The sequence below is a fragment of the Neopelma chrysocephalum genome, unplaced genomic scaffold (assembly GCF_003984885.1).
Source record: "Neopelma chrysocephalum unplaced genomic scaffold, ASM398488v2 Primary Assembly neopelma1_77, whole genome shotgun sequence".
Taxonomy (NCBI): Eukaryota; Metazoa; Chordata; class Aves; order Passeriformes; family Pipridae; genus Neopelma; species Neopelma chrysocephalum.
Window position 1 is genome coordinate 8921753 of NW_020897738.1, and position 23139 is coordinate 8944891.

At 42.4% G+C, this 23139-nt stretch overlaps 1 protein-coding gene across 2 annotated transcripts; it reads right to left on the bottom strand.

Moving 5' to 3' along the window:
* Positions 1 to 1037: 1037 nt before the first annotated feature.
* YPEL1 (yippee like 1) lies at positions 1038 to 22713 on the bottom strand. 2 transcript variants are annotated; one of them, XM_027689288.1, is made up of 5 exons: positions 22413 to 22713; positions 17617 to 17899; positions 7638 to 7681; positions 6118 to 6226; positions 1038 to 5453 (listed from the first exon to the last, which is right to left on the bottom strand). In XM_027689288.1, exons 2-5 carry the CDS (start codon positions 17731 to 17733, stop codon positions 5364 to 5366), a joined length of 360 nt encoding a protein of 119 aa, XP_027545089.1. In that variant the 5' UTR covers positions 17734 to 17899; positions 22413 to 22713; the 3' UTR covers positions 1038 to 5363. The 2 variants fall into 2 exon arrangements, with proteins under 2 accessions (XP_027545089.1, XP_027545090.1); XM_027689289.1 differs by lacking the exon at positions 22413 to 22713 and adding an exon at positions 21217 to 21289.
* Positions 22714 to 23139: the final 426 nt, after the last annotated feature.

Here is a 23139-nt window from a genome sequence, read left to right on the forward strand (position 1 = left end):
GAATTTAACAGGGACAAAAACACATCTAATGGAAAGTTCTCAAGCTTTACATGAGGCATCTGCCCACCTCTGTCTGCCTGGAAGTCAGACATCCTGCAGGTGTATTCCAGCTGGTAAGACACAACAGTCAAGTTCATATTTTCAAAATTATTCTGGTAACCCAATTTCTGACAGTCGGTGTTTTTATAGTCCCTTTACTACACCAAAATGTAATGGCATGTTACTATGAACATCTCGAATCTGAAAGATTTGTGGTATTTTAATGTTTATTACTTTGATTATATCCATGTCAAAAGTTAGGTTTTTACACTATGAATACCATACACCTCAGATCTCCATTTTATCCCTTTTCTTTTTTTCAGATCTGGAAAGATCCTTATTTCATGCCCCTAAGACAGCACTTGAATAAAAGAAAGGGTAGCAGGCCATCTTCCACTTTCTCAAGATGGAAATATGCTTGATCTCATATGAAGAGCATCCCTACCACCCCTTTGTGAAATTAAATGATGGATTCCTGGAGAAGCTGAACAAGTGTGCCCTGAATTACTTCTCAGCCTCAGGCAGTCCAGAGGGTCATATCTGATGCACTGACAAGACCAATAATCTGATCAGAGGAACTACAGGAGCTCCTCCCAACCAAAGCAGAATGAACAGAGGCAGTGCCTGTGCTCAGAGTGCTCCTCTGCTCTACAGCTGACCCAGCTAATGCAACAAAAGGCACACCACACTTCCTTCAGTTCTTCTCAAGTCAGTTTTGGGGTGTGCAGAGACTGACTCTCACTTCACAGATGTTCCATGATTGGCTCAAAACAGGCAAAACCTCTAAAAGTAGCAACACAAGTTTCTATATTTTGGACAGATTTGTGAAAGGAAAAACCCCAAAATGTTTCATGGCAGTCTTAAAACCACATAAAATTCAGATTCAACCAATTTAGAAATTCCTAAGAGCAGCTAAGAGCACTGGCTTTTCTCTCTGGCCTTATCAGAGGATGAAGCATAAGAATCTGATGAGGAAGAAAAGACACAAAACCAAGGGGTAACCCAACAAAACAATTGAAAGCTTTTATTGTGATACCTCAAGTAGATACAATATAGTGAAACAACAAATGATGTACAGTATTGCTAGGACAAAACAGCAACACAGCCATGTCACCTGTAAAAGAAAGCATTTTCAAGAGTTTAAGAAACAATGAGGCACAACTCAACTGCCATTTACGACTCATGCTTTAGACCTTAAACCACTTGTGACAGTCCTTTTAAAACATCTGAAGCGTCTGTTCCTTTTCCAGTAAATGTTTGTACTGCTGGTTGGCTTAACACGAGTCTCAATGAAGTCCAATGAAGTGTCCAATGATCATTTGAAGCTTCTCTCGCTCAAAGAATGGAGATGGTTGGAATTTGGTCTGTGAGACTGCAGGTCCCTGCTGTTGCAATCCGACTGCAGAGCTGAGCACGCAGGAGACGCTCCATCATCACCTGGAGGGCAGCAGAAATCCACCACCAATGGTGCACAGCCTTCGGGAGCTCTTGCACTGATACAGCAGTAATAAATACAAATACCTGTTGGTTCTGGGCAGCGATGACTTTGTCAGAGCCTCTGAGGCCAGTTTTTAATCCAAAGAAATGTCACAAACTGCATTCCCCCCTTTCCCCTGGACGCGAGCACATGGGCACAGCACCGTGCCCTGCCCACACACCGGGCCCTGCTGGTGGGAAATTCAGATGGAGCTGGAACAAACCTCCTTCACACAGTTTGCACTGTGCAGTTTACAGTGTGTACAATGTGTGTAGTAAACAAGGGAAATTCGTGTTCTGGCCCTTTTAACTGGCAGATAAAATTAAGATTACCACCCTGCTAAAAGCACACAGCAGCAGTGGTTGGGTTGATGCCTCAGCAATCCCTCACCAAATTCTGCAGTTTATTTCACAGCAAGTTTGCAACTTAACAGAATTTTTCGAGATGGCAGGGTTGCCTTTTATTAATCAAAAAGTGACCAGCCAAAGAAGAACTCTATGATTTGGAGGCAGACTCAGCCCTGGAACATCATTGTTAAAGTTGTGACTTTGGACCTAGACAGAGAATGTGTGGTCAGGTTACTAAAGTCACACCAAATTAGGATTAATTACTTTAGGACAGGTGTGGCTTTAGAGGTTCAGTGGAAAAAAACTTTCAGTACATGTACATTTTTGCTAGCAAATTCCTATGCATCCCAATGAACATTTCTTCTAAGCCAGCTCATAGTCAGTTCATTTGGTCCAAGAAAGAGCCAGCAAGAATCAAAGGTTCACAAAAGCTTTTTGTTACAGTTTATAAAAAACAAAATACAAAATAAATGTTAAGACCAACAATAAAAATAACCAGTACAAGTAACAAAAGTGCTCAAGTTGGAGGGGAAGTAAACTTGCCCAGAGCAAACACATACAAACTTTAAATATAATCTTTAATATATTACAAAAATTGGTTAGAGGGAAAATGCTTTAGTAAAATTTCTTTTTCAAGTAAGTTTATTTTTCTTTTAAATGACTGCTGGAGGGTTCAGTGACCAGACTGACCTTTTCACATCAGCCAGCAGCCATTGCTATCTGGATTCAACTTTCACCAAAACCAATAACAAGAACTCTCTACATCTTTATGTGGGGAGAAAATAATTATCGATGCCGCCAAACAACACAGGAAGAAAATTCACATATTCCCTCAATAGAATGAGCCTCAAGAATTGTTAAATGGCAGCAAAAAATAGCAATTCTGTATTAGTTCTGCTCTTTACTCCTTCTAAGCATCCACTCTTAATGACAGACCAAAAAGAAATTGCTTTGTTTCGTTCTCTTAAAAGCCATAAGCATCTCATACAGATCATTAACTCTATGCCAGTAGTCTGAAGCTCTATGTGCTAAGCACTTGAAGTCCCAACCTTTGGCATCAAAGTTAATTAAGGTTTTGGTGAAAATGTCCAGTTTGAAATATAAATAATGCACTGAAGAAAGAGGTTGAATTTCTAAGAATCAGACTGTGTTACAGACAGCACGAGCTTACAAACAAGAGAGAGCCAACCCCCCAATTTTGGAGAGAAAAATTTGTAATACTTCACATATTCTCTTTAATTTCAGCTCTCTGTGGAAAAGCAGCCATTACTTTTGTCTTCAGTCCAGTGTACTGCCTCAACACATCTGTAGCCAGGCAATAAGAAAAGCCCAAAGATACACAAACTTCACACAAAGGTGTTCACAAGTATCAACACTGCAACAGGACTTTGAAGCCAACACAAGCTTTTTGCTGATCGTTTTAGCGCCTTCTTTGTTGGCAACAATACATTACAATGGTGGAAAACAAAATCCCAAGAATTCCAGGTCAAAAAGATCACAAGACAGGCAACACCAAAGCCCATCTTGCATCAACGACATTGTTAAAAATGAGACCTCAAAGCCTGATGTGAACATGAAGCAGTAACGTGTGAGCCACAAAATCCAGGTTGAACGTGACTGTACCACCTCAGGTCTCTGGACTGAAACCCAACAGCTTCAACTACTTCTCTAATTCCTACATTTTTAATTCACAGGTATAGATCACAACATCTTGAATGCAGTTCAGCCAGCCTGGATCACAGGGAACGTGTGCACGTGGGCGAACGCTCTTCCCACTCCTCCTCTCCACACAAACACTGGAAAGCTGGTTTTGAAGATCTGTATTGCCTCTACCCATTGGCATCATTTCTCATGTATGACAATTTCTAAAGTGCAGCAGAGTTCAGAAAGCCTGTCAGAGATTCCCAAACACGTAACAGCAGCAGCAGCACCTGTGCCCAGCTCTGCAGGTGCCGTTTGAGAATTGTTATTGAGAGAAAAGGATTTCGTATTGCAAGGCTTCTGTATTGGTCAGTGATGGGACTTACGTAGTGTCAAAGGGGTTTTTTCCAAACATCTTATCCTCAAGCATTAAAAGGATTCAAATACAAAAAGTCTTCAGAGTCTGTTTAATTTGAAAATTAAGTCAGCAAATTTATGTAGAGCGCTTCTTTCACAGTTGCTCAGTTTGCATTACACAGATACCAACAGCTCATATTGTGCATACACTTTCCAGAAGTTTCTCTCATTAACTGATTCCATGAAAGAAACAGCATGAGAACAAAAGAGAAGGTGACTTTCATATAAATTTTTATTATAAAAAGGTACTTGGGGATGATTTAGCCAGCAAACCAGGAAACCCTTTCCCCACCCCCAAATTTTAAAAACTACCTTGCTATTTTATGAAAAAACAAGTCAAACTTCCCTCTTATTCCTTCTCCTTTTCCTACAGGTACTATACTAATTTTCATGTCATAGGCTCTTGCAATTTCTCACAAAAATAAATACTTTTGTTCAAATGTAGCAGAAGCAGAATACTTCAACAAGTTTCCTTGACATCAACCTCTTTGTCCAGTGCATTAGGACTATACAGTTACATGGAACCAGCCATAAAACTTCACTGATGCACAAGTCCCTGTTACTGGCAAAGGTACAGTACCAAAACTTTGTTTTTTCCTAATACAGCAACTAATGTTTTTTTTCCAAAATAGAAGATGCATATATATTTCTTTTTAATCTTGCAAGTTACAGTTTTATAAATTTTTTATCCAGCAAACTCCTTAGGGAATATGTTGGTCTTAAATGAACATATTCTATAGCATTATTGATTTAAAATCTATGTTATTTCATTAAGATACCAAACCTCTGGCATAACCTTTCCTAACAACTTGAGACCTGCTAACTTCAGTCAGTGCAATTGAAATATTTTCTTTTGAAGTGAGCACTGTACCTTTAACCAATTCACCTAAAAGATGTACATAGGTTGTGGTACACTCAAATTTAAAAAAGAAATTAATAACTACAATACTGCATCCTCTTCACTGCCAAACACATCAGAAATTGCTACATATAATAAAAAAGCACCCCATCCCGTACATTCTTCCAGACTGCTCAGAGACAGAACCTCTACAGGAGCGGGGTGGAGGTGTTTAGCAAGAAGCATGCACAGCAGAAGGTAGCATTAAAGGCATAGGTCAGAGAGAGATGCTAACCAGTAAAATCCGTTTGCAATTACTCAACTGTTTCTCTAGTCAAGAGAGAGTTTAGAAAAAGGTCATCCAAAATGTTCCAAAACAACTGTTCACACAATAATACACGTACAAAAAGAGGGAACTTACACAAGGAGAAAAGGCAAACATGGCCTGAAATAGCCACTTACACTACACTACTCATTTGTGAGGTTTCAGAGTTCAGTGATATTCTCAGGGCCACTCGAGTCAAGCTCTTCCTTTACTTTGTGTTAGTCTTTGTAAAGCCTGTTCCACAGAAGAGAGTCCAAACAGAAGGGAAAACGTTATCTTTCACTCCCAACCATTGTCCTTTATCATGTGGGCAAGTTCAATGATAAATTTTCCTTCTTTGTATTTCTGACTGCTCTCAAAAGCATGTTCCTGGAAAGAAAGAAAAAAATAATCAAGACAACAGTGAATTAAGCTGGGAAAATTAAGCATTTTAAACAAACTTGCATTAAAATTACAAACATTACAGGAGACATTACAGTTAACAACCCATGTTGGTTACACTGAGTAGGGAGGGAGGAAGGAGAGGCTGAAAAGCATTGAGAAGGAAACAGAAGTAAACTTGTAAGTGGAATCAGCAGATTTACTACACAGCCAATCTTGCTTTAGAACTTTCCATGTCCTCTCACTGCTTAGGGAACTTTAATGCTTCTTTTAAAGTTAAGCTTAGGAAATGGCATGTTATTTGTGTTGTTTCCTTATCCCCAGAAGTAATGAAAAGAGGAAATGGCAACCTCTTCAAAAGATCTCCTCTATATTATTCATCATCACAGGGAATGCATTTGGAAAACTTCTAAGGTCTGAAGCTAAACTGAATCAATGAAAATCCTGCATGCAACATTCAGAATCTAACATTTGCAAAACATCAAACTTCCAACACACTGCAAGTGTCACAGGTAACTGTGCAAGTGCAACTTTTCAAACCACAGAATCAAGTTCACATTAGTTGTGAGCAGTATAAACATGCTCAGTGCCTACTCAAATATCTGTGCTTCAACATATAAACATTTATTGAAGATTTAAGTATATTACTTACATATTTCCATCCAAGAGTGGTTTTACAGTTTTCACAATAGATATCTGCTACAGCATGTAAACCTGTCAGAAGAACTCTCTCCTCTGCTGGACCACAGCCCACATTTACCCTGAGAAAAAAAGGAGAAATTACATTAACTGCATGACTCTCTTTCTTTTCTTTCTGTTCCCCACCTTTTCTCCAGTGGAGAAAAAATAGTTTTGATTTTTTTTTTTTAAAGTGTCCAACTTATTCAATGCTGTAAAAGTAACTTCCTCTGTTACACTGAGCACAAGGATAGGAAGAAAATAAGGGTTTGGGTTTTGGTTTCTTTTCAAGTGTCTGGTGGTGTCACTGTTGGTGACACCCACTCACCCCCAGCAAGGAAGACACAGTTAAACTTTCAGAGAACAGAACACTGGGCAGTAACTGGAGACTTCTCCAACTTCGGGCTTTTCTTCAAAAACAATTTGAGACCTCTGTAATTGAAGTCTGTACCAGTAAATCAGCACCAGCAGCTGAATTTAGAACCAACTCCAAAATAGCAGCAGGGAAAAAGCCTCATAAATATTTCTTTGCTGCACATCAGCAATATCAACCCAAAACATGCCATGAAGTACTGCACCAACCTAGGGCTGTCATCAGTAAGAATCCATGCAGAAAACACGAGGCAAGACTAAACCAAGTTTTTAGGCCGTTTTAAACAAGAGCAGAATTTTGCTGGTTTTGCTGCTGTATTACCAGCTTCTTACTATTACAATTATAATTCAAGTCCCACATCACCGCTGAACGACTACATATAAAAAGCATTTCAAGGACCTATAATCAAATCCTTTGCAGGTAATAGTCCCATTCTCCTGCTCAAAAATAGACCAGGACACGTAACTGCATTACTTTTTCAAAAAGGTGCAACACAAAAAACTGCTGAAAAATAGAGACAAAATGCAATCCTGCATATCAAAAACTTAAAACAACACCCATTAGCAAATGCAAAGAGCCTTCTATGAAGGGAAGGACATGCCTAAGATTCAAATATTGGGCTTGATAAGATCACAGAGACCTTTTGCCTCTAGCACATTTGCAATATTCAAGGTCATTTAAGATGTACCAAGTTTACTGAAACATTAACCTGTAAATGTATCCAACTATCACACTGGGAAATTCTTCTTTAGACTAGAGCTGAGTTGTCTAAAGCAAATTTAGAGTCACACAGTATAATCTGACTTCCGGAGTATCTCAGAACAGCAACTTCTACTCAAGACAATTATCACTACATACACAAAAGGAACTTCACATTAACACCCTTCCCCAATCTTTCAGCTCTTAGCAAAATTACTTAAAATATAAGGTAAACTGATGTATGTGCAATGGGATACTTCAGAATTAGCCCAGCAGCTCTTTAATAACTATTGCTAGTGAGTAAAGCCAGCACTAAAAGGAACAGGGCAAAGTAAAGCTACATTAATTCCTACTGTTTTCCACTGGGGAAGCATAAAGTTACACTCTGAAAGTAGTGTGCAGAACCATAACAATGTACTCACACAGAATTGAAGAGGTAGGCTCGTCCCTGGCTTCCCTGGAAGGACTGCATTAAAAAAAAAAAACAACAAAAATTGCACTTGTTAAAAAAATAGAAGTCCCACCAAACAAAAAAATAAGTTCCAGAAGGGTGTATTAGTAAACATATTAAGGTAATACAGATATAAACTATTACTTTATACCAGTTCTTTAATAGGAAGGCCTGGTCAGCCAAGTCTTCACCTTAGATTTTTAGCAGTGATTTTACATTGTTAAGCACTATTGTTCAAAATTAGACTTGTAATACAAACTAAGCATACTTTTTTCCTACCCCTCTGCAAGATACCAATCTCATTTTCCTAGACATCGTTCATGCTAATTAAAATAATCTGTTTTTAACTCAAAGGGAATTATTCCCATCTCTGTCTTCTCCTGCTGCACCCAAAAGATGACTTATTTCAATTTCATTGCATCATCTGATGTAAGAGCAGTGAAATTCTGAACCAAGCACAAGCCCAGCACACTGTACTCAGGAAATGCATCTGATCAGTTTATAAGCTCAGCTTTACTGTAATAAACCAACTGTTATCATAAAATGCCTGGACACAGCCACATGCTTTCAAATCTCTCACATTCCTGAGAGGTTACGGACAAAAGATGACTGTTAAGTTCTAGTGTTGAAGATTACAGAACAACTTTTCAGAAGCCTACATTAGATCAACATGGAAGGTTTTTAGAAGAAAAATCTCACCTTCAATATTTTTGAATGGTTTTAGTAACATCAGGCACGGAACCGTAGGCAGAAGGACCTTTCTACAATGGATTCTATTTCTGACATGTATTTAGTTATATCATTAGAAGTAATTAGAAATCATTATGTATTTTGCCAGTCTAACAACTAGCAACACAACAGCAATATCTTTTGTCTCTTATGTACTTACTCAGAACAGTTTGGGGGAAAAAAAAAGAACACGTAAAAGGAAAATGTGTATAAATCAACACTTTTTGATCAACATTAACCAATAAAGATAAATGCAATAAAGAGTGGTAAAAGAAGTCCATGACTGGACTACTCTAGGCAGCAATGGTGGTACTGTAGTTACATACAGCCCTTAGCTACTCATAAAATCTTACATTAGGATGAGAAATTCTAATTAACAGTTTACAGTGCTAATATTTTATTATTTTAGCAATCACTTAAAACAATTATTGACAGAACATATTACTGTTCCCTACAACCACTTGAAAGGAGGGCAAAGTGGGCTCAGCCTCCTCTCCCAAGTAACAAGTGACAGGACAAGAGGAAATGTCCTCCAGTTGCACCTGAGGAGGTTTAGATTGGATAAGGAAACGTTTCTTCATCAAAAGGGTTTCAAGCACTGGAATGGGCTGCCCAAGGCAGTGGTGGAGTCACCATCCCTGGAGGTATTTAAAAGATGTGTAGATCTGGCACCTGGAGACATGATGTGGTGGACCTGGCACTGTTGGGTTTACGGTTGGACTCAGTGACCTTATAGGTCTTTTCTAACCTAAATGACACTAAGGAGGTTCTATCTATAGCAGAGACAAAAGAAAAGGTACTGTCTCTACTCGCCAGAACAGCAACTCTTGTTTTTCACAAGGCAATGAAAAACACAGAGGCTGTGAAAGCTGAAACCTCAGAGGGTACTGACCCTGAAAGGGGAGACTTGGTCGAGGAGTCTGAACAGCTCCGCCAGAAAGGAAGGAATGGCTCTAATTTATGCCTTTAAAACAAACAAACAAACCCCCACCACTAGTTCAGTTCTCCTGAGATACTTAAACACTCATCACAAAACTGGCAGAGTGGTGCAGACCCACAGTCTGCATTTCTACAGAATAACCAGGATTAGAGGCAGTAACTAAGCAGAGAATGCTTACTGCAGATGAAACCAAAAACTATTCAGATATACACTCTCAAAAACTGCTCATTAACAAATGAGTGACTAGCCTGAGTAAACTACACATTAATCTACAGAAAACTACAGTTGTGCAACCCCAAAATTTAAGAAAAAGCAAAGGGCACACGTTAAAAATCCTCTTAGTCATTAAGAAGCAAACTTAAAACTAGAACTTCCCTGTTTCATCTACCTGGAATTATGAAAAAGGACTTTCAAAGCCATGATGACCCTGACACTTGGTTAAGCTACTGTAAAAATTCTTAAATTTTTTTAAAAAGCAGAAGCCATTTCCCCTTGCTTTAAAAAGCCCATATTGTGAATTAAAATTCACAAATCCTCTTTCAAACTGCACCAAGAAATCTTCTCTCCTATTAATCATGTGTTAGTTTCTCTATTTACATGTAATTAAATATACATGCCAATCACATACAAATGAATGTGGCGGGTTGTTGGGGTTTTTCTGTCTGGTCCTACACAATCACTTTTTAAACTACTTACATGCCATACCTGAAGTTCCCCAGCAGGCTGGGAAAGAAAAAACTCCAGAACAAGCCAACAGCCAGGAGACTTTCCAAACTATCTTATGCAATTATTTCTGCCAAGGTTATGTTTAGTCTTGACTTAGTATCACTTAATAAAAGCTCTCCTTTGACCCTGCTTTTCTCAAAATTAAGCAGAGGGCAGTAAAAGGATGCCAGGAATAGCACAAAAAGCAGCTCTTCCCCTCTCTTGTTTCATAAGCTGAAAAAAAATTCTAGCCAAATGTAATAAGAAGAGCAGGTTGGAAAGCACTGCTTTAGTTGTTCTTTTCTCCTGATATATTTTTAAAGATGACTTGGCTTTTCTTGCATCCTTTACTTTGTAGCCCTAAATATGCTGTACTGCCCTAGGCTTATTTCCCCTCAGAAATGGTCATCTTTGTTACCTTCTATTTTTGGGATTATCAGGGTAGAGTGGGGGGAGAAGCAACACAGAACCTTTTCCTGTGACAGTGATTTTAGAAAGAAAATCTGTTCACAAACACAACCTTCTCTTACTTCCTGTTCCCAGAGACTGATTATTTGGATATCATCTTTTCTTACCTATACACATGTTTAGAGGCCATATATTGTATTTACATGCCACAGAACACTTGTTTCTTTGCCCAGCTGCAAAGAGCAAGTTCCTCCACATTTGACAGAATAAACATCACCTATGCAAACACAAACTTCTACTTGGCAAGATTTGTTCAGCACTTCCAAGATCACTGGCACTGTACATAAATCATCACTAAACCAGAACATTCTATTCAAACTGAGTCTTAAATATGTGTCTTACTCAGTAGAGAGGAATTAGAAGATGTGGCAAGTGTGATCAACTGCCATCAATAATCACTCACAGCAACCAGGATTTTTACTCAGAAGCTGGACAATTTATCAGTTCAACTAATACTTGCAGTTAAAATTTAAACTTGCTTTAAGGTTGTTTCTTCATGGTCCTCAATTAATAATACAGGATTGATTTATGAGTTAATTTATTCCTTAGAAAATCCACATCTTTGACTAGCTCTTCCATTTATACAGCGAGATCTACAAGATCCATCATGTTTTCTTGTTTCAGCACAGCTGAAAGTATCTGGAATGCCTCACTGAGTCAGCAAAAATGTTCAACTCTCCTTAGGAAACACACTGAGGTCAAAAGTTTGGAACTATGGTCTTTTCCAAATCACCTGAGACCTCTGTCAATATATTTTGTGGCAAAGAAGCTTTATACGTGTTTCACTTACACACTGATATACACCTGCAGATTTAGATTTGATCTGTGCTTCTCAGCTAAACCCATCCTCCCCTCCACCAGCAGGATTAGCTGTTTTACCCAGGAGAAAAGGAAGCACCAGTCAAGCAGAACCCGTATTTACTGCCCTGAGGCACAGCTCAAGGCAGGGGTGGGGAAGGGGTGCTACTGAAAAGCTTCTATCATTTATTACTCCTCACAGATGCGATTAGATTGCATGGCTGGAGATCATTCCCACATGCAGAGAAACTGCCCCCTCAGCATGTATTAAGGGTAGGACAGGCATTATTCTAAGCAAGTCACAGTGTCATCAGCAGCATCTCCTTACCCACAGTTTGCAAGTTACTCAGAACACAGAACAGTCATTTTAAAGAATGAAAATTAAGAAAGTCCATAGGTTTTTGTTCAGTTTCATTTTCCTGAGTTTTATTTCATTAGCTGAAGTTCCCTCTAGAAGCTAAGATAGTGCAACCTGAATCAGTATTCTGAACAAATAAGCACGTTGGAGAAGTACAGAAAACAGTGTTTGTAGGGGCAATATTATTAAGGTAAACCAGCAACACACACGAGTGCTCTGTCTGAAATTACCTTCTCAGCAAGATGCATCAGAGGCCCTAAAAACATCCTCTCACTTCAAGATTTGCAAAATTAATTCAGAAAATTGAATTCAACATAAGCTACAGACAAAAAAAATAATCAGGGGGAAAAAAATGTGTTCCATTTGGTATTTCTCTCAGTCCCAACTCCTCAATAATGCAGACAGAATTAATGCTGCTCAGCTACTCCCTAGGCAAGTTCTCAAAGACTCCATGATAAGTATTAAAAAATAAATTTTAAGTGTATTTCCATTCAATTACTGATTTCAATGAAGTAAGAAAATTCAATACAAGGAGAATAACCTTAAAAAAATCCACCCCAAAAACTGCATGCCTGCAAATCTGGCAACTGATATTTCCTCAAAGTGAAAACTCTGTCAGGCAGGACAAGTTATCTCGACCTATACAGCATCTTGAATGGATTTCAGAAATAATTATGTCAAAACACCCGTAGAGTAGAACACTTCCCTTGTACTTTCCAGCTCCTTTATGCCTTCAAATCTATTCTTGGATGTTTTCCAAAGATTGCTTCTCTTTCAAAAACTAGATTTTTCCCCCAAAAGAAAAAAAAAGAACCCAAAAAACCTAGAAACTTCTTGGAGAAAATTATCACCAGAATATTTATGAAATTAGACAGGGAACAAAAATGATGTTCAAGCACACAATGGGCCCAACTATCTTTCCAAATACCCATTATATCATAAGCACAGGAGGATTACCAAACTGAACCAAGCTAAGCATAGCATATTTACCTAAAGACAATAAACCCTTTAAAAAAAATTCCTCTTGAACTCATCAGATAAACAGTGGAGGACAAAACCACAGATTGCCAAGCAAGGCTAAAAATGTTTTAGCATCTATTTAGGCTGAAGAGTCTCCCTTCTCATCAATAATAGAAATGCAGCCCATACTGAATGCCTTGGAGAACCACATTTAACCACCAAGATGGTTCTTTCACCCACAAGGTACCAGGATTTCCCAGGGCAGTCAATGACAATTACGTATGTATATACGTATATACCTTTATGGAGAACTTGTTCTTGAAAATAATGACACATCTAGTCTTGTCTGTGACTTCATATGACTTTTTCCCCCTCTGGTCAGATATGCTTTGCAATGAACAAGACAGAAGAAAGTGACAGTATTTATACAGGCATCTATACAAAGTAATCCAAATTTTCTTCCATTCCCAGCATCAAGGCACACTGTAAGATGATTCAAAGTCTTTCAATCAGGTCAACCTTGAGTGACAAAGCATCATCCTTTGCAGTATATCCATTAGATTCCAAGACTTCTCTTAAGTATTTGTATTTCTTTATAATTTGATGAATCACACCTGAATTTCTACACAATTATTGGAACTGAATAGCTACAAACCCCTCAAGTGCTTCAGAACTTATGAACTTCAAGTAACATTTGCCTCCTATAAAATTATCTACTGCTAATAATTACTGCACATTGTCTACTATTTACAAACAACTCAGAAGAAACCTCTTCCAGTTAAGCCTCTCACAAAACTTCCTCCAGAATGGGTTTAAGAACAGCAAACACAAGTGGCAACCACCCCTGTACTTCAAGGAGTCTGGTAGAAATTTTCTCTCAAAACTTAATTACACTGGGTTTTTTTTTAATCATTATTATTAACATATGTCACTTTTTCCATGCTATTTGAACATTTAAAATCCAGTAAGTGCCTCCTATGGCATCAGCTTTTTGCCTTGCTCCTTATTAAGACCTGTGGTTGTTTGCTCAGTTTACTTCTCTTCTGGGCCTGTGGTGACAGTAGGATATGATTCTAAAAAATATCCATTTACTTTTTAAAGAAATAAAAAAAGCTGTAGGTTCTTTCCTGTCCTCTGAATGTTCCCCAGTGTAGTGAAGAATGGTATACTCCTTCTCACAGTATTTTTTAAAATATTTTAATATCCCCTTTGAAGTCTTCACCAACGAAACAGGAAATCCATCACTTGCAGACTTGTCAGCAATGCAAAGCAGTCGTGTCTAATGCACCAGCACAACCTCAAAACTTCACTTAATTAAAAGTCATCTACAGTTTATTATTTCTCTTATTGTGTATGTATCCTTCAAATCCATGGTTTCCTCAAGACAGCTGGAATTCATAAATGATTATGGCAGCTGTTCATACATGTGTGCATGTGTCCAGCTGTACAGACTAATGTTTGACATCATCTCTCAACCAGCCTTCTTCCCATTCCTCCTCTTCCCCAAGTTCCTCCCTAGCGGCAGAAAACTAGATTATAGAGTGAAACCATCTGGAAACGTATGCTCTAACCACCAATATCCAAGCTGATTTCAACATTGGGCAACACACAGAATCCTTTCATAGCTGCAGAGAAAATTAAACCCACCAATAACGCTGAATTCACCTGTGCAGGTAAAACACTTTTGTCCTGTCTCATTAGTCTATGTTCTTATTCCTAAGCCATTGCAAGGACTCTTGGTTGCCATTCTATGATCAGCAAGGGCACAAGGAAAAAAAGAGAGCTTCATGATTAATTCCAAGGCAAGAAAGAGATCCTGCTGCTCCAACAGAACAGAAACAAAACGAAAAGGTGATTTGTGTATGCTGCCATCCATGTCAGACAACTGGCATTAACAGTTCTCAAAAGCAGAACTGCAAATCTGTATGGAAGTCTGATATTCTGAGGATCAGAATCAAAGGGATGATTGACAGAAATATGCAGCATTCTTTGGTTTTCCATAGCAGACCAACGTTTAAGAGAAACACCACTCGTTTCACAGCACAGCTTATCTTTTCATCTTCAAGTTGGAAACACCACAGTGTCAGGTATAATAAATCCTTATCTGTCAAAGCACATTAGAAAGCTCCTTGGAGCTGCTTTAAATTAAAAGTGCACTCTGTGTTTTGGTTCTTTTTCCCTGACCACACAGAAGGAAGCAAGTCACCAAGCACACGGGAAACACAGGGTGGAGAGCAACCTCCAAAGGAAGCAGCCCCAGCCAGGCATTAAACAAATACTGTTTGCCTTTATCTGCTGCACAGGGGTCTGGAGTGAAAGTGTAGAGGAAGCATTTGGAAGAAAGTGAGACAATCTGCAACCAAAAATTGTATTTAGTGAGTGTAACACGGAGATTTAGGTTTTAACTAGGCCCTCAAAATAAGGCAGCGGAAAGGAAATCAGGTTGAATAGTTCAACTCTGCTCCATCAGTAAATCCAAACCAGCCCAGGAACCACACCATTCTTAGTTAACTTTAGATTGTTTAGAAATGACTTGCTACACGTCAGGTTGGTTTATGTTTTTGTTTGGAGTTTTTCTGGCTTGGGTTCCCCCCCCCCCGTGGCTGGGTAGTTACATCACTCTAGATATGTTTGTATAAATAAAAAAACCCTTATCTCTCATTAACCCAACTTCATTGCACATAATATATCTCAATGAAGGCACTTTGAGAGAAATTCAGAAAAAAGATTCATAATAAATCAATTTTTATTTCCACCCACCACCCCCAGTACCTATTTTTAATGATCCAAGTGTATCTACTGCTTTGCAGTTGTTTCCATCAGAAGAACTTCTCCAGTGTTGGAATATATATAAATTCAGCCTAAGGAAGGTGGGTTTTTCAAAGCTATGTCCCAAATACAAGTACAATGAGAAATGTTCTTTTTTATTTTACAAACATACAAAAAGATACACCTCACATTTAAATCTATCTCACCATACAGATTTAGACAATAAAATATGGTCAAGAAATCTTGATAAAATATGGATCCGCTGTCAAATAAGCATATGGTCAACTTGCAAGTACAAAGACTTTTGTAAGGTGTCTTCACCAACAATTAAAGCCACAAATAAAGCAGAATGCAACTCTAACACTCTTCCCAACACCATCAGAAACAACTTCAAAGTAATTATTTGTATTTGCTAGATAGATTTTTTTTAAGAGTCCTCCGTGTTTTCTTTTAATTGAAAATTTGTTTTTAAATGTTTGAAATTACTTATGAAGCTGTAAAATGAACACATGATTTGCTTAACATATTAAAAATATTCTGTTGATCAACATTCATTCCCAAGGCCTTGGGACTGGCTCATATGGCAACTGTGGCATCTTAGTTGACATGCAAAAATCTAAGTTCACAAAAAGAAGAGCTCCTTATTAAGTCTGTGTGCTTGGATTGCATTTTCTCAATTAATACATCTCAAAAGACACAGCAAGCAAAGTCTCCTTCTCCCCATAGGTATCTACAGCCTGAAGTTCAGGAAAGATTGACCCCTGCCAGTACTTTTTGGCCCAGAACACATAGTGAATAATGAATGTTTGCAATTTATAATCCAGTGTTGCAAAAAGGCCTCTTATACTCAAATGCTGAAATCAACATGGAAAAAAATTAAATTTAAGTGCATTCACATTTCTCTTAGTTTTGCTGACCATAAAACAAAGCAAGATCAATCACAATAAAATGAGAAACTTTCTTCAGGTTAATAAAAGTTAAGCAAGTCCTCACTTGTAACTTCTTCACATAATTCTATGTATGTAGCTTGCTCACTGTTTCACATTTGAAGTGTCACATTTGCAGTTCCATGCCGCAATACATGTACTAAGTTGAGGGAAAGAATTGTTTAGGACAAAAGACTGAAGGCAGAGCAGGAGTAAGCATGCACCAAACAATAACCCTGCCAAGAACCAACACCAATTTTACTGTTTGAATCAAGAACTTGTCTTGAGATCTAAATTAAAAATACTAGTAACACAGGAAAAAAATGTATGGGGAGTCCCCATTATTGCCTGATAACCCTCTCAGGGATAAGCAAGCAGGTATACTACCTCCTCACCCAAAGAAAACCTAAATTCAGAAGTGGTAGCATTCTCAACCCTTCCCATCTCTTCAGCACTGGAAAGCAGCATCACCTCAGTGCTGCTGAACACACAAACAGGCAGGAGCAACAGATAACATTTTTAGTGGCAAACCCTTTATAATTAACTTTATTTCACAAAACAGATATATAGAAAACAATTTGTATTAATAGGTTTGAAAAGCAACTGAAGTATTTTCTCCAGAACACCAGTAAGAGTAAATTAATCAGGAGCTTGTCTGAAGCAAAGAATGAACCAGTCTGTCTAGTATTTATCCCAAACTTCAAGTTTTCCTACATATATAATACATCACAAGTCTTGGTTTCTTCTGGCAACAGGTAAGAAGGGCAGGCCTCACCTGTTTCAAGGATCCACCTATCCTCTAAGCTTAAGTTCAGACAGTCCAACTATTTTGAACTGCTCTGGCTAATCATATTCCTTAGGAACTGGTATACAGCAGAAGTGTGTTTACAGATTCCATAACAGAAGTGGGACATTCTAGAAACAGCCAGTTTTGTGACCATCAGTCCAACAGAGTCAAAAATAATCTCTATCTGGCATAACCACAACGAGAATAATTTCCCTACCCAGAGATCCATGTTTTCTTCTGACAGTTTTCCTTAGCAGACTTTTCAGATAGGATAGCTCACAAATAGCACCCACCTGACAGCAGACCAAGGCTGTTAACATGGGGAACATATCAGATCAACCTTTATGTCACATTCAGAAGTTTCCAGAATATATCCAGTTCTCAGTACACAACCCAGGGAAGACAGAGTGAAGGATGCACCAATTTGCATCCCTTATCTACTGGGAGCAGTGACTCAGTGATAACCATTTTGGTTAAGAAATAATTCAGGTCTCTAAAGAAACCACTTGCCTTGGAGATCAATTCATCGTGATTGGCGAGATGGGCTCTGCAGTGGATGCAGCTGTAGGTTCGGTGACAGTTTGGCAGGTAAGCCTGGAACGTTTTTGATTTTGTCATTTTTACCATCTCTGCTGGTGGCTCCTCACTCAGCTCAGGGCTGGCACTTGAAGAATTACAACTTTGCTGAACTCGCTGACAAAAGAAACACTGGAATATGCAAGCAAAAGCCGTTGTTGTTCTGGAGTGTGTGTGGCACTTTCCACACTAATGACAGAAGAGAAACAGTCACAACCTGCAGGTGAAAAGAGCAGAACAATTAGCAGCTTACAACAACGCCAGAGTTAACTTGTTATTCAACAGCTCCAGCCATAAAGCAAAGTGTTATTTGGAGCAAAGGCTTGGCTGCACTACAGGTCCCTTTCTCTAAGAAGCTGCGCAGTTCAAGTTCCATTCAACACAGCAACAAGCAGCTCTGCTCCACTAACAGCTTCTACTCCACCACACTTCTAATGAGAGAGAGGACTTATCAGTTCACCAAGAAACACAAGCACTTTCTACCTTATACCAGGTATTCCCTTTAAGACATCCATGCAGAAAATTAAAGCAAAAAGGCAGGGAATGAGACAAAGTTAATTGTCCTTGAAGTTCCAGTGGTCAGTTCCAATATAGCATCTTGGAAAATATTTGTTCTGTCCAACAGTAAACATACAAGATATATTTGCGCTTCAGCTTTCAGCAAAAATCTTGCAGTACCACACCTGGTTTTAAGTCAAAAACCAAGTAAGATGCTGCCACCCTATTCAGGGATCCGTGTCTATTCCTCTTTCAAGCACAATTATGCCTTTAGGCAAAGACCTTCTTGACCAGTGTCCTGATCAAAGCTAATTAGGAACTTCCTCAATGTACCAGAATAGTCTTAATAGATGCTACCAAAGTCACAGTCAGACACTAAAAGCTAAATTCTGCACAGAGAACACCCATTCTTAATTCTTAATGCTCGGAGTGCACTTTAGAGGCAGTACGTGTACAGAGTGTGCCAGACCCTCCCGCTAGGCTGGAAAGCAAATCTCTTTGGTTTGCCTGAAAACTACAGATTCCAAATACTCCTAACAACACCTACTGATCCGTCAGAGGACAGCAGTTCCCATGCTATGTGCATCAAGCTAATGAGCAATGCAAACACGAAACACTGCCCAGTCACTTATGTCATCAGCTATCAGGTGACTGACAGAGTAGATCAATAGCACAAACACAGAAATGAGAGCCAATATAAGGAATTTACAGTATCTTGAGCCAGCTAAGCATGCAAAGCAATTATTACAGTTGTAAACTGTGTGCAGGGCAGCAGCTAACCACTCTTCTAGCAGTCAGATACAAGTAATACAACTAGAGCAGATAATGAAAGCCACATAGATTAAAGATGGTTTACAGGAAGCAGCTACTGTGCTTCAAAAGAAGTCTTGAGAAAGTAATCTGTACAGCAGGTCTAGCACATGAGACAGCCACAGCAAAATTTAAAGGGTTTGCTTTAGTTATTTTTTAATCCTAAGCTGATGATAACAGGAGAGAAAACTTGAACTACTGAAGGACTTGCTACAAGAAAATTTCTTACACAAAGAATTGCAAAGGCAGAGATAAGCCACAAAGAAGACATGTAGCAGAACAAAGGCAGTCGAAAGAAATGAAGCAACAATGGAATAAAGGAACAAACTGCCATCCAAATTACACATCTACACATCAGAATGATTGGGCTTTTGTCACTGAAAAGAAAAACACATTTGATAAGGGATATATTAATATGTTTGAAGTATTCACCCATTTGGCATGAAGAGCAGAACTGAAATAGTAAAACTAATTTAAACAAATATTATATACTTCGTGTCCCAAGATAATTTAATTACAACTGCAAAGAGAAGAATGATTACATTATTTGGAGAAAACAGCTTACTTTTGGAGAACAGCTAGTAGTCATAGTAAGTCATTTATTAGAAGTAAGAGATTACAGGAGGAAGATTACCTAAGAACATGAGGTTCCTGTTAAATTCTCCATCTGAACACTTACTGTTAGATACAGATCCTATTTGTAGGATATATAAATAAATGGACAAAACCAGAATCATAGAATCAACTGGGCTGGAAAAGACCTCCAAGATCATCAAGTCCAACCCTTGATCCAACTCCACCACGGTTACCAGACCACGGCACTGATGCCACCTCCAGGGACAGTGAATCCACCACCTCCCCAGGCAGCCCATTCCAATTCCTGATTGCTCTCTCTGTAAAAAATTTCTTTCTAATATCCAACCTAAACCTCCCGTGGCAGAGCTTGAGACTGAGCCCTCTTGTCCTACTGCTGGTTCCTGGGAGAAGAGACCAACCCCCACCTGGCTCCCCCCTCCTGTCAGGGAGCTGTAGAGAGTGATGAGGTCTCCCCTGGGCCTTCTCCTCCCCAGGCTGAACAGCCCCAGCTCCCTCAGCCTCTCCTCACAGCACTTGTGCTCCAGTCCCTTCCCCAGCCTCGTTGCTCTCCTCTGGACCTGCTCCAGCCCCTCAATGTCCTTCCTGAGCTGAGGGCCCAGAGCTGGACACAGCACTCGAGGTGTGGCCTCACCAGTGCTGAGTCCAGGGCAGGAATCACTTCCCTGCTCCTGCTGCCACACTGTTCCTGAGCCAGGCCAGGATCCATTGGCCTCTTGGCCACCTGGGCACACTCTGGCTCCTGTTCAGCTTCCTGTCCATCCACACTCCCAGCTCCCTTCCTGCCTGGCTGCTCTCCAGCCACTCTGTCCCAGCCCGGGGGGCTGCAGGGGGTTGCTGTGGCCAAAGGGCAGGATCTGACACTTGGCCTGCTTGGAATCAGCTCAAGTCTCCAGCCTGTCCAGGTCCCTCTGAAGAGCCCTCCTGCCTTTTAGCAGATCAACACCACCCCACAACTTGGTGTCACCTGCAAATTTGCTAATGATACATTTGATCCCCTCATCCAGATCATCAAGATAGTAAATATCATAAAGACAGTAAATAGAACTGGGCCCAACAATGATCCCTGGGGGACACCACTAGTGACCGGCCGCCAACCGGATGCAGCACCATTCCCTACCACTCTCTCAGGGTTTCAGAATGAAAGGCACCAAACATGTCTTGACTTTGGTTTAAACTCCTTTCCTCTGTAACTGAAACACAAGTTCAATCCTTGCAGAAGTTCAGTAGGTGTTGATGTGGCACTTGTAGACGTGGGTTAGTGTGGCCTTGGCAGCGCTGGCTTAATGATCCTAAGAGGTCTTTTCCAACCTTAACGATTCTACGATCCTAAGAATTCCAAATCTCATTTGACAAAACTGTATTTGATTCAAAAAGGCAACTGTGTTCGATACACACCCTAAGAACCAGAGACTTGCTGCTTTGTGCTGTTAAAGGCAAAATTCAAACCAAACCATTTCTTAGCTTCCTCTAAAAACGGTGAATAAACCCAGTTTCACTTCCCCCTGACAGTCAGGAGCAGTTCCACAGCTGCTGTCCATTCCTCTACGGAGAACAGCATTATTATTATTATTAATTTTCTGACGGCAGCACGGCGGTCCTTGCCCACGATCTACGTGTGTTCGCACCTACCAGTCCAGCGCCCAGGGGCACTTCCGGGCGCACCGGCTGCACCGGGCGCTCCGACCGACCTCCGCGTTCCTCCTGGGGCCGCCCCGGGGGTCCCGAGGGCCCCGAAGGTGCCCCCGGGTCCGGGTCCGACCCCCGGGTCCGGGTCCGCCCGCGGTGCCCCCGGGGGCGGGCGATGCGCGGCCCTGTCCCGCCGCGTGACGTCACCGGGGCGGTGCGCGGGGCAGCCAATGGGGCGGGGGGGCGGCCCCGCCCCGCGAGAGGCCCGGATGTGTAAACAAACACCCCGATAAGTGTGGCGGGGTCGGGGGTGCGGGGGGGGACACCCCGCACGGGCCCCGCTGTGCCCGGAGCGGTGCGGGCCCGGCGCCGGCCGGGAAACAGCGGCTTCCTGCCGCGTGTGGGGAGAGGGGAAAACGTGTCGGAAACCGGCCTCCCCGCGTCGTTCCTTCTGTGTTTAATGAGAGGAACGACGCGAAATAAGCTTAAAGAGTCTTTGGGCAGCTGCACAAAGCCGGACGCGGCCGGTGCGCGCGCTCTCGCTAACCCGCGGTGCGATCGCTCCGGCAGTGGAAGGCTCACAAAGTTAAAGACTGAGCCACGGGAGCCTCATTGTCACTTCAGGTACCGGGAAATAGGAGAGAAGAAGCGCGGAGAAAGTTATCGGCTGGCACTCCGTCCCCCCGCGGGGCGAGTGCCGCTGCCCGTGCGCCTTTCAGCCGTTTCCTCTCACGCCGGAGCACGAAACTGCCGTGCGGGTGACGCCGCCGCCTCTTCTCCCTCCACCCCCGCAGCGATCCCCGCAGGACAGCGGCTCGTAGTCCCCGCTCCGGCCACCGGCTCCGTGCGGGGACACACCGCGCCCGGCCCCGCTCCGGGCGGGGGCAGCGCGGGCAGTCCGCACCGTCCCCCTGCCCGCCGAGCTCAGCCTCGCCCCCCCTCAATTATGTAAACCGCCCCCACCCGCCCCGCGCCGAGGAGGCTGCGGGCAGACAGCGCTGCCGTCATTTCCAGGCGCTATAAATAGCGCCCGAGTCTCCTCCCGCCACCGAAGTTGCCTCGGCGGCCCCGCGCACACGCCAGACCCCGGCCCCCCGGCCGGAGGCAGCTCGGGGCTCCTCTGGCAGCCGCCCCCCCGCCCCAAACAATAAATCCCAGCGCAAGGGAGAGCGGCCGCTCCTCGCCCGCTCGGTACTCACCGCTACGCCGGCTCCGCTCCCAGCCCGGGCTATGAGCAGCCCCCGGGCCCCTCTCCCTCAGGGGGCACGGGCAGGAGGGGAGGCGGGACCCCCGGTGCTCACGCGGCGGTCAGCGAGGGCTCTGCGCCGGGCCCTCACCTTCAAACAAAGAGGGGGGATTTGGGGGGGGACACGACGGCTTCCCTCGCCTCGAAGGTACCGTCTCGGCGGTGGCCGCCGGGCGGGTCATAGACGGGGGCCGGGCGCGCGTGTGCCGCGCCGAGGGCCGAGGGGCGGCCGAGGCATCGTGCCGAGCCGAGCCGAGCCCTGCCGAGCCCCGCGCTCCCGCCGCCGCCGCCGCCTTTGTTTTGCTTTGCCCGGCCCGGGGGCGCAGCGCCCGTTAAGCCCCTCCCCCCGCCGCCCCAGCCAATCGCCGCGCGGCCCCGCGCGCGCGCGCCCCTCGCGCCCGGCCCCGCCCCTTTCTCCGGGCTTTGTGGAAGAGGGAACCGGGCTCGGTGGGCGTGGCGAGGGGGTCGGTTGGCCCCGCCCCCAGCCGTTGCGCGCGCGGCGGGGCGGCGCGTGCCGCTGGGCGCGTGCCGCGAGCGCCCCCCCCCCCGCGAACCCCCTCGCGCGCGGGCGAGGCGGGAAAGGCGCGTCGCGCGCTCCCTCAGAGCTGAGGCGGGAAAGGCGCGTCGCGCGCTCCCTCAGGGCTGAGGCGGGAAAGGCGCGTCGCGCGCTCCCTCAGGGC